The sequence below is a fragment of the Nerophis lumbriciformis genome, linkage group LG32 (assembly GCF_033978685.3).
Source record: "Nerophis lumbriciformis linkage group LG32, RoL_Nlum_v2.1, whole genome shotgun sequence".
Lineage (NCBI taxonomy): Eukaryota > Metazoa > Chordata > Actinopteri > Syngnathiformes > Syngnathidae > Nerophis > Nerophis lumbriciformis.
Window position 1 is genome coordinate 28,181,238 of NC_084579.2, and position 12,271 is coordinate 28,193,508.

The 12,271-nt window shown below is 41.5% G+C and overlaps 2 protein-coding genes across 2 annotated transcripts; both read left to right on the forward strand.

Annotated features, from left to right (window-relative positions):
• On the forward strand, window positions 1-415 carry LOC133574567 (histone H2A). The gene has a single exon (XM_061926739.1). The coding sequence runs from the start codon at window positions 13-15 to the stop codon at window positions 394-396; it is 384 nt and encodes a 127-aa protein (XP_061782723.1). The 5' UTR covers window positions 1-12; the 3' UTR covers window positions 397-415.
• Window positions 416-5,278: 4,863 nt separating this feature from the next.
• On the forward strand, window positions 5,279-5,713 carry LOC140677471 (histone H4). The gene has a single exon (XM_072912076.1). The coding sequence runs from the start codon at window positions 5,279-5,281 to the stop codon at window positions 5,588-5,590; it is 312 nt and encodes a 103-aa protein (XP_072768177.1). The 3' UTR covers window positions 5,591-5,713.
• The last annotated feature ends 6,558 nt before the right edge of the window (window positions 5,714-12,271 follow it).

Here is a 12,271-nt window from a genome sequence, read left to right on the forward strand (position 1 = left end):
CTCAACCAAATCATGTCTGGACGCGGCAAAACTGGCGGCAAGGCTAGAGCCAAGGCTAAAACCCGATCATCCCGGGCCGGGCTTCAGTTCCCGGTGGGTCGTGTCCACAGGCTGCTCCGCAAAGGCAACTACGGCGAGCGTATCGGTGCCGGCGCTCCTGTCTACCTGGCGGCAGTGCTCGAGTACTTGACTGCTGAAATCTTGGAGTTAGCCGGCAACGCAGCTCGCGACAATAAGAAAACAAGGATCATCCCCCGCCATTTGCAGCTCGCCGTCCGCAACGACGAGGAGCTCAACAAACTCCTTGGCGGAGTGACTATTGCACAGGGCGGTGTCCTACCCAACATCCAGGCTGTCCTTCTGCCAAAGAAGACCGAGAAGGCTGCCAAGAAGTAAGACTGTTGCCTGCAAGGAAGACCCCACAACGGCTCTTTTAAGAGCCACCCACTTATCCGTAATGAGCTTGTTTCCATTGAAGAGGCTTGGAAAACAACAACCTCATTATTGAAGGTTGTCTTCCTGTACACCAGGGGTGGCAAACTCAAATACAGAGTGGGCCAAAATATAATCAATAAACCCACCGTTTAAGGTTGAACAAACTAACCTTTATAATAGGGACCCAAACAAGTTTGGCAGTGAATAATGAACAAGCAAGGTTTATATAACTATACAGGTAAAAGCCAGTACCGGTAAATTAGAATATTTTGAAAAACTTGATTTATTTCAGTAATCGCATTCAAAAGGTGTAACTTGTACGTTATATTTATTCATTGCACACAGACTGATGCATTCAAATGTTTATTTCATTTAATTTTGATGATTTGAAGTGGCAAAACTTGCTGGTAGACGGCTGCGTTGACCCTGGATCTCAGGAAACAGAGTGGACCGACGCCAGCAGATGACATGGCACCCCAAACCATCACCCAACCATGCAAATTTTGCATTTCCTTTGGAAATCGAGGTCCCAGAGTCTGGAGGAAGACAGGAGAGGCACAGGATCCACGTTGCCTGAAGTCTAGTGTAAAGTTTCCACCATCAGTGATGGTTTGGGGTGCCATGTCATCTGCTGGTGTCGGTCCACTCTGTTTCCTGAGATCCAGGGTCAACGCAGCCGTCTACCAGCAAGTTTTAGAGCACTTCATGCTTCCTGCTGCTGACCTGCTCTATGGAGATGGAGATTTCAAGTTCCAACAGGACTTGGCGCCTGCACACAGCGCAAAATCTACCCGTGCCTGGTTTACGGACCATGGTATTTCTGTTCTAAATTGGCCCGCCAACTCCCCTGACCTTAGCCCCATAGAAAATCTGTGGGGTATTGTGAAAAGGAAGATGCAGAATGCCAGACCCAAAAACGCAGAAGAGTTGAAGGCCACTATCAGAGCAACCTGGGCTCTCATAACACCTGAGCAGTGCCAGAAACTCATCGACTCCATGCCACGCCGCATTAACGCAGTAATTGAGGCAAAAGGAGCTCCAACCAAGTATTGAGTATTGTACATGCTCATATTTTTCATTTTCATACTTTTCAGTTGGCCAACATTTCTAAAAATCCCTTTTTTGTATTAGCCTTAAGTAATATTCTAATTTTGTGACACACGGAATTTTGGATTTTCATTTGTTGCCACTTCAAATCATCAAAATTAAATGAAATAAACATTTGAATGCATCAGTCTGTGTGCAATGAATAAATATAATGTACAAGTTACACCTTTTGAATGCAATTACTGAAATAAATCAAGTTTTTCAAAATATTCTAATTTACTGGCTTTTACCTGTATTGTGACATGCAAAGTTGAGTTTCAAATTATAATAGTGATAAAACATCAATGGCATATCAAATAAAATTTAAAATTGACTGCCTCTTTTCTATTTGCAGCCTTCTGAGGTGAATATCAAAATAAACTTTTTCCACAGGCTAATAATACATTTGAAAATAAAATATTGAATGAATCAAACATTCAAGCCTTGAAATAGCAAGAGAGTGCATGAATAAAATGTTAATTATTGCTCAGTTTGCTACACTGATTTGCTTTAAATCAACTTTCAAAAAACAAATGAAAAAAAAAGGCATTTTAAATAAAAAATGGAATGCCTCTTTTCTATTTGCAGCCTTCTGAGGTAAATATCAACATTAACTTTTTCCACAGGCTGATAAATTTTAAAATAAAATAATGAATAAATCAACCATTCAGGCCTTTTTACTGCTCAGTTTGCAACACACTGATCTAATCTGAAGTGCCCAAGCCAGATTCCTGGCATCTTTTCTTGCTGTACTTAAAGTAATTATTTGGCATCCCACATACCACATTTTGAGAATAACTGCTGCAGTTAATTGAGATGTTTATTATTAATGGGAATGGCATAAAATAATAATTGAAATCTTGTCAAAACTAAACGCAATTGCTGTAAACTATTTTTCAATGCCCAAGCAAGAAAATGACTGGCAGTTAAGATGAGTCATTGTGTATTACAAGACAGCAAGTTTATGTCTACTCTTTTTGTAAGCCATGGGTGTCAAACTAGCAGAGGTGTATATTGTAGCGTCCCGGAAGAGTTAGTGCTGCAAGGGGTTCTGGGTATTTGTTCTGTTGTGTTACGTTGCAGATGTTCTCCCGAAATGTGTTTGTCATTCTTGTTTGGTGTGGTTTCACAGTGTGGCGCATATTTGTAACTGTGTTAAAGTTGTTTATGCAGCCACCCTCAGTGTGACCTGTATGGCTGTGTTGTCCGGGTGGAAATCGGAAGAAATTCAGGAGACTTTCGAGAGGGGCACTGAAAATCGGGAGGGTTGTCAAGTATGAGTATTAGCGGTGAATGCGGTGTTACAGCGGCACCGGTGGGCCAGCTCTAATGTTAATTTGATATTATAAATAAACAAATTTATTTATTTTATTTATTTAATTTGATATTGCCTCAAGGGCCAAATGAAATTACAAATTTGGTCTGCGGGCCAGAGTTTGACACCCATGCTGTACACATTTCACTCATTCAATCTGACCGCCTTTAATGAAAATGAATATGGCTTGAAGAAAGCTAAGGCCAAATCGAGACTGGTCTCTGTGGCTCTTTTTGGAAGATTCCGTACCCCAATGGCATTACAAAGTATAGGTCAATTATTAAAATATATTTTAAATACATTAAAGCTTGCTCTCTGTACCCGAATCTACGAGTATGATGTAATGTACCATTGCATTGTCTTTAGTTTGTGTATAAATAAGCATAGTGTGCAGATATTGGAGGTTTTTGTCTTTTCCTCCCTCTATGATCATGTTTGTCTTTAACATGAAATGCTTTGTTTTGTCATACAAACAATCTGGAGAAAGAAGCAATATCGAAAGAGATGTAATTTGTGCAAAATCATTGATATTGGAAGAATGTTAATGTTTTGTCTTATTGAAAACATTTTATTAAAGCTCATTGGCTGCATACATGCCAAAGTTTCATCATTGTAACAAGCATGTCATAAAACACTTCAGGCCAGGATTTTATTCCACTCTTTTTGCCAAAACCTTTAATGCATGATTATATGCAGAATTTAGTGTCTTGATTCGAGTCTATTATGCTCGATGGGAACGTGTACATTTATTCCAAAAATCGAGAATAGGTTAAAATTCCTCCCTAGTTTGGTTTGCATTTAAACTACCAAGCAGGTACTTCAAAAAGCCAGCAAATCAAGTGAACATGAAATGGAAACACTTGTCATGGTAATTTGATGTACCGTATTTTCCGCACTATAAGGCGCACCTAAAAACCACAAATGTTCTCAAAAGCTGACAGTGCGCCTTATAACCCGGTGCGCTTTATTACGATTCATTTTCATAAAGTTTCGATCTCGCAACTTCGGTAAACAGCCGCCATCTTTTTTCCCGGTAGAACAGGAAGCGCTTCTTCTTCTACGCAAGCAACCGCCAAGGAAAGCATCCGCCCCCATAGAACAGGAAGCGCTTCTTCTTCTACCCGCCCCCGGAAGAAGAAGAAAAAACGCGCGGATATCACCGTACGTTTCATTTCCTGTTTACATCTGTAAAGACCACAAAATGGCTCCTACTAAGCGATCCGGTTCATAAAAAGACGCAATCTCTCCATCCGCACACGGATTACTACCGTATTTCACAGCAACTGAACCGCACTGTGGAACGGGAGCACGTACGGTGAATATTCGCACCACAGGGAATGAGAAGTCATCCTTCACTGTGGTTCTAGCTTGCCATGCTAACTTCCACCCATGGTGATATTCAAAAGGAAGACCTTGCCAAAAGAGACCTTTCCAGCCGGCGTCATCATAAAAGCTAACTCGAAGGGATGGATGGATGAAGAAAAGATGAGCGAGTGGTTAAGGGAAGTTTACGCGAAGAGGCCGGGTGGCTTTTTTCACACAGCTCCGAAGGCGAACACACCTTCACTAAGACGGGCAGACAGCCTCGGACGACATACGCCAACATTTGCCAGTGGATCGTAAATGCCTGGGCAGATATTTCGGTCACAACTGTGGTCCGAGCTTTCCGGAAGGCAGGATTCACAGAACAACAGCGACACTGACTCCCGATGACTTCTACGAGACGGAACCGGCCATTTTGGATACCACGCTTGCGCAACTTTTCAATTCGGACACCGAAGACGAAGAATTCGAAGGATTTACGAATGAAGAATAACTTCAGAAGGTGAGCGCTATGTTTATTTTGTGTGTTGTGACATTAACGTTCGAGCAACATTATGTTACTATTGCTCTACACCATTTTGAATTTTACTATGTTTGTGATTGCACATTTGCGTACATTTTGGGACAGAGTTGTTAGAACGCTGGTTTTCAATATATTATTAAAGTTTGACTGAACTATCTGACTGTTTTTTTGACATTCACTTTAGCGCAGCGTTTTTTTGACATTCACTTTAGCGCAGCGTAGGCGCGGCTTATAGTCCGGGGCGGCTTATTGGTGGACAAAATTATGAAATATGTAATTCATAGAAGGTGCGGCTAATAATCCGGTGCGCCTTATAGTGCGGAAAATACGGTAATATAATTATATACGCTTACATTGCACCATTTTTCTGCTATTTGCACTAGTAATTGCACCATTTCAATCAAATGCAATAAAACAATGCAAAAGAAAGAATGTAATTCTTCACGTTGAAGTTATGGGGGAGGGGTGCTGCTCACTGAATGACTGGCCAACCCAGATGACTGCAGCAGTCCTCTCTCAGGTCCGCAGTTATGTATTAAAAGGGCTGCTCAGAGGACACAGTTATCACTACACTCTGCACGCATCAGTTATACATCATGTCTGGAAGAGGCAAAGGAGGAAAGGGGCTTGGTAAAGGCGGCGCCAAGAGGCACCGCAAAGTCCTCCGTGATAACATCCAGGGTATCACCAAACCAGCAATCCGTCGCCTGGCTCGCCGCGGCGGAGTCAAGCGAATCTCCGGCCTGATCTATGAAGAGACTCGCGGTGTGTTGAAGGTCTTCTTGGAGAACGTCATTCGTGACGCTGTCACCTACACGGAGCATGCAAAGAGAAAGACTGTGACCGCCATGGATGTGGTCTATGCCCTCAAGCGACAGGGACGTACCTTGTATGGCTTTGGAGGATAAATAGATCAATCTGTTAAATATCCAAAAAAAGGTCCTTTTAAGGGCCACCCACACTACTAAGGGTTCGTTTTCTTCACTCATCAATACCTCGACTACAATTTTTGATCCGTAATATTGCATCGATTTCATGGCAGCCAAATGTGCATACATGTGTACCAATGAACCAGAAAAAACAAGAACAAATATCATTGTAAGAAAGTTGCAACACATCATTTGACCGACTCAGTGGCCTAGTGGTTAGAGTGTCCGCCCTGAGATCGGTAGGTTGTGAGTTCAAACCCCGGCCGAGTCATACCAAAGACTATAAAAATGGGACCCATTACCTCCCTGCTTGGCACTCAGCATCAAGGGTTGGAATTGGGGGTTAAATCACCCAAATGATTCCCGGGCGCGGCCACCGCTGCTGCCCACTGCTCCCCTCACCTCCCAGGGGGTGATCAAGGGTGATGGGTCAAATGCAGAGAATAATCTCGCCACACCTAGTGTGTGTGTGACAATCATTGGTACTTTAACTTTAACTCTTTAACTATTACTTGTTGACAGACAAGTTTTGCATGTGCATAAAAAAGAGCTCTGTCACGCCAAATTTCTTCCCCCTACAAACCCCCCCCCCCCCTATTTACTTCCGGGGTCATTTCCTCTTACATCATTTCCTCTTACGTCATTGACAGCGATCGATAACACTTCGGCTTTGACTGCCCGTCGCTGGAAGGATACTTGTTTTTTTTGTTTTTTTTATAGTATAGCGTGAACAAAACGTCTGTATTAATCGGACAAATTAACTTAATATTTTTTGCACTTTACCACGAAGACAGAAGTTCCCAGCAGCGGCCCTAACACTCCGCCTGAAATTTTCCCTAACACTCCGCCTGGAATTTTTCGAAGCCTGCTGGTGTTTGACAAATCCCCTGGGAAAGATAAAGACAAATGTCATTCAGCGACACCACCATTTTCAGGAGATTTGGATTCTATCGATCACTGTCAATGACGTAAGAGGAAATGACCCCGGAAGTAAATGGGAGGGGGAGGTTTTTGTAGGGGGAAGACATTTGGCGTGACAGCTCCCAAACGGACGGCTACCATTGTTCACTCAAAAGAGCTGTTCAAAAAAACCCAATTTGTTCGCCAATGTCACATCTCTAATGTGTGATGACTTCACTCTGCATGATTACCGTATTTTCCGCACTATAAGGCGCACCTAAAAACCACAATTTTTCTCAAAAGCTGACAGTGCGCCTTATAACCCGGTGCGCTTTATTACGATTCATTTTCATAAAGTTTCGATCTCGCAACTTCGGTAAACAGCCGCCATCTTTTTTCCCGGTAGAACAGGAAGCGCTTCTTCTTCTACGCAAGCAACCGCCAAGGTAAGCACCCGCCCCCATAGAACAGGAAGCGCTTCTTCTTCTACTGTAAGCTACCGCCCGCCCCCGGAAGAAGAAGAAAAAACGCGCGGATATCACCGTACGTTTCATTTCCTGTTTACATCTGTAAAGACCACAAAATGGCTCCTACTAAGCGATCCGGTTCATAAAAAGACGCAATCTCTCCATCCGCACACGGATTACTACCGTATTTCACAGCAACTGATATTCCTGTGAACCGCACTGTGGAACGGGAGCACGTACGGTGAATATTCGCACCACAGGGAATGAGAAGTCATCCTTCACTGTGGTTCTAGCTTGCCATGCTAACTTCCACCCATGGTGATATTCAAAAGGAAGACCTTGCCAAAAGAGACCTTTCCAGCCGGCGTCATCATAAAAGCTAACTCGAAGGGATGGATGGATGAAGAAAAGATGAGCGAGTGGTTAAGGGAAGTTTACGTGAAGAGGCCGGGTGGCTTTTTTCACACAGCTCCGAAGGCGAACACACCTTCACTAAGATGGGCAGACAGCGCCGGACGACATACGCCAACATTTGCCAGTGGATCGTAAATGCCTGGGCAGATATTTCGGTCACAACTGTGGTCCGAGCTTTCCGGAAGGCAGGATTCACAGAACTACTGGACAACAACAGCGACACTGACTCCGATGACTTCGAAGAGACGGAGCCGGCCATTTTGGAACCCACGCTTGCGCAACTTTTCAATTCGGACACCGAAGACGAAGAATTCGAAGGATTTACCGGTACGAATGAAGAATAACTTCAGAAAGTGAGCGCTATGTTTATTTTGTGTGTTGTGACATTAACGTTCGAGCAACATTACCGGTATGTTGCTATTGCTCTACACCATTTTGAATTTTACTATGTTTGTGATTGCACATTTGTACATTTTGGGACAGAGTTGTTAGAACGCTGGTTTTCAATATATTATTAAAGTTTGACTGAACTATCTGACTGTTTTTTTGACATTCACTTTAGCGCAGCGTTTTTTTGACATTCACTTTAGCGCAGCGTAGGCGCGGCTTATAGTCCGGGGCGGCTTATTGGTGGACAAAATTATGAAATATGTAATTCATAGAAGGTGCGGCTAATAATCCGGTGCGCCTTATAGTGCGAAAATACGGTAATCATTAACTCGCTGGAATAGAAAAGACAATATAACATACATCCATAAACGTGGACGCATGTGGAAAAGTGCAATATATCTATCTGTACAGTAACCTATTTATTTATGTATTTATTTATACATGCACCTTATTGCTTTTTTATCCTGCACTACTATGAGCTTATGTAACAAAATTTCGTTCTTATCTGTGTTGTAAAGTCCAAATTTGAATGACAATAAAAAGGAAGTCTAAGTCTAAGTCTTTTAATGATGAAAGGGACAAGCGGTATAAAATGGATGGATGAATGGATACTTCAAGGGTATGGTCAATAGTGATGGGATCGGCAGTTCTTTTGACTGTACTGAATCACTAGAATCAGTTCCTTAAATTGAGTTGTTCAAAAAATTTGTTCACCGAATGCCCCCCCCCCAAAAAAAAAAAAATATTAATCCGCGGTGAACGAATCGTTCGCTCAGTCCCTCCCCCCGCCCCCATGATGAGTAGCTGGCTACGTCGTTCGCCGACGTCAAGGGTTCAGTGAGTCACAGAATGTGCCAGTTCCACTCATACCGGCAAGGTCGCGGTATGAGTGGAACTGAACTGAGAAAGGAACAAATCAGTTCATGAAGTGATTCGGTTCAGTAGGTTCACTCAAAAGATTTGTTCGTTCGAACGAATCGTTCGTGAACGACACAACATCAATGGTCAGAAGGAAAAAAACATATAAGTCGCACCGGAGTATAAGTCGCATTTTTGGGGGAAATGTATTTGATAAAACCCAACACCAAGAATAGACATTTGAAAGGCAATTTAAAATAGATGAAGAATAATGAACAACAGGCTGAATAAGTGTACGTTATATGACGCATAAATAACCAACTGAGAACGTGCCTGGTATGTTAACATAACATATTATGGTAAGAGTCATTCAAATAACTATAACATATAGAACATGCTATACGTTTACCAAACAATCTGTCACTCCTAATCACTAGATCCCATGAAATCTTATACGTCTAGTCTCTTACATGAATGAGCTAAATAATATTTGATATTTTGCAGTAATGTGTTAATAATTTCACACATAAGTCGCTCCTGAGTATAAGTCGCACCCCCGGCCAAACTATGAAAATAAACTGCGACTTATAGTCCGAAAAATACGGTACTAGGATTTTTTAAATATTACGGTTATTTTTACGTGGAATTAAAGTGATATTTGTGAATGGATTTATATGGTGTAATATATTTATGGGGCATCTCATCTTTTTAAGGTGAGGACATTAGTGTGGATTGTTGGCTTTATTTCTTAACTCACACGTAAGCAAATACGCCACAGCTTCAATCCCCGTCCTTCAACTAACTAACTTTCTTTGGAGTCGTATCACTAAATACTCATATTTTGCATATAGCCTATTGTTACTCCCTCCAAGGTCTTAATCAAGGCTCAAGTTGTTCGTTTTTCTCACACCGACATTTATTTCAGCCACGCCTTCTTCTCGTTAACGATGCCAAAATAATGCTGTTAGAACTAATAAATAAGGAAAAACAGAACTTACAATTAGTCTGACATCAAATAAAAGAAAACACATTGATTTCACATACATTATCAGAAAGAATCATACCTCATTGGCCTCACAAACTCAGAGAGAATAAAGTTTAAATTCAAGCCGAGACTCCATTGTCTTCCATCAAATGCTTGCAGTCTCATGCTGCTTCCCTTATTCCGTCACATATTAATTGTCCTCCAAACAATGTGACCAAACCGTAAAAAAAATATGTTCCTCTCCAATTCAGTTTTGTAATAGAAAATAAAGTTAACAAACATGCATGAATTAAACAAAGGAAATCAATTTTTAATCACATATGTAAATATGAACTTATATTTATAAAATTGTATTTATTTATTCTGACCAACTATGAAATTATATAACATATATACAATGTGCAGCTACACCTATTGTTTGCGCACTACTGACTCGTGATGAAAATAGACTTTGCTTACCAAAACCGCATTTTTTGATGAAATATCCACAAACGGAGATCGCCCAAAGCTGACGAAAAAGTCACATGCGGGTCGCATTCAGGTTGCTTTGCGTTTAGACTGCAGTCACATTTGAAAAGATCAGATTTGGACTACATCCTTATGTGGCTTGATATATGAGCCATGCCATTCAGAAAGCTGTTCAAAAGACTGGCCCGTCGCTATAGTTTTTCTTTCTTCTCTTAACTGATATATTCCTTTAAGCAACTGCTCTCGTGATGTGCGATACCACTGATTTTCTTTCAGATCTATAGATGGGTTTCCGATTACGTCATCCGACGACATCCGCCATATTGTGTGTCAAAACTAAGCGAGGCGTGTATGCAAACACTTTTAACCAAGCACGCCTCTATCGGTCACACGTGCGTCGTGTGGGGTTGTAGAAACATGCGCGAATTCGGGACAAGGAACCACAAAGCACTACGATATTTTTAAGGTCATTGTAAAGCAGGCAAAAGAAACCGAGTGGCTGTCGACAGAAAGGCACAACCTGTGGCTGGCTAGAATCAATCGAGCTGGATTTACTCCACATCTAGCAAAACAACACTATAAAGTTTGCTCTGATCGTTTTGTGTTGTAACAGGTAATGTGCTTTGGATTATGTTGTTTTCCTTGTCGATGATAAAAGCTATTATAAAGTAATTGAATAATGTGATTGGATGTGTTTATTAGACTTACACATTTGTTGTTTATTAATATTAGGAAAAAGAACAGACCTTTATGATGTTACCCACCTAGACTGGGTAGCATCACGAGCGATGAGCACACATTTATCTTCCTTTGTAGCCAGTTTAATTTCCTGTACCCATCCACACACAAAGTAATTGCGCGCGCCGAGCGACTTGTAGCCCATTTCCCGAAGTTGACGACATTGTCGAAGCAAAAGTGCGAAAATAATTCAAGTGAATAAACAAAGTTACGACACACAAGACGGCGGCTGCCGCGAGGATTACCCATAATATTTTGCTAACGGAAACCCATGTATACCAAGTGAAATTCCGATACCAATAATATACCTAACGTGACTGCTAAAATTTTAAAAGTTGTATATTTTAAAATAAGATATCTATGAAAACAGCTGCGATGAGGTGGCGAATTGTCCAGGGTTTACCCCGCCTTCCGCCCAATTTTAGCTGAGATAGGCTCTAGCGCCCCCCGCGACCCCGAAGGGAATAAGCGGTAGAAAATGGATGGATGGATGTAAAAAAAAGAGCAATAAATCGGAATGCACTGAGAAAAAGCTGAAATTTTACACTAATAATAATAATTTATTAAAAAAGAATTATAAAATATATATATATATATATATATATATATATATATATATATATGTATGTGTGGGGGAAAAAATCACAAGACTATTTCATCTCTACAGGCCTGTTTCATGAGGGGGGTACACTCAATCGTCAGGAGATTTTAATGGGAGCATTCGCATACCATGGTTTGTATAGGGCACAGAGTGGGTGGGTACAGGCTGGCCTAGGGGCGTGGTGATTGGTTCATGTGTTACCTAGGAGGTGTTTCCGTCTATGGCGGCATGCTGTTACAATTTCGCTGCGCTTGTTGAGGGATGACAGGTCTGGACGGTAGATAATAAACAGTTTCTCTTTCAAGCATAGGTTGCATCTTTTATTACCACTATTGTAAGGTGTGCTGGATGCAAGAATTTGCCATGTTATTGAATATTCAACATTATTGTCTTTGAGGTCCCAAATGTGTTTGCTGAATTCCACAGAACTCAGCAAACAAATGTGTTTGCTGAGTTCCACAGAACTCAGCAAACACATTTGGGACCTCAAAGACAATAATGTTGAATATTCAATAACATGGCAAATTCTTGCATCCGGCACACCTTACAATAGTGGTAATAAAAGATGCAACCTATGCTTGAAAGAGAAACTGTTTATTATCTACCGTCCAGACCTGTCATCACTCAACAAGCGCAGCGAAATTGTAACAGCATGCCGCCATAGACGGAAACACCTCCTAGGTAACACATGAACCAATCACCACGCCCCTAGGCCAGCCTGTACCCACCCACTCTGTGCCCTATACAAACCATGGTATGCGAATGCTCCCATTAAAATCTCCTGACGATTGAGGGTACCCCCCTCATGAAACAGGCCTGTAGAGATGAAATAGTTTTGT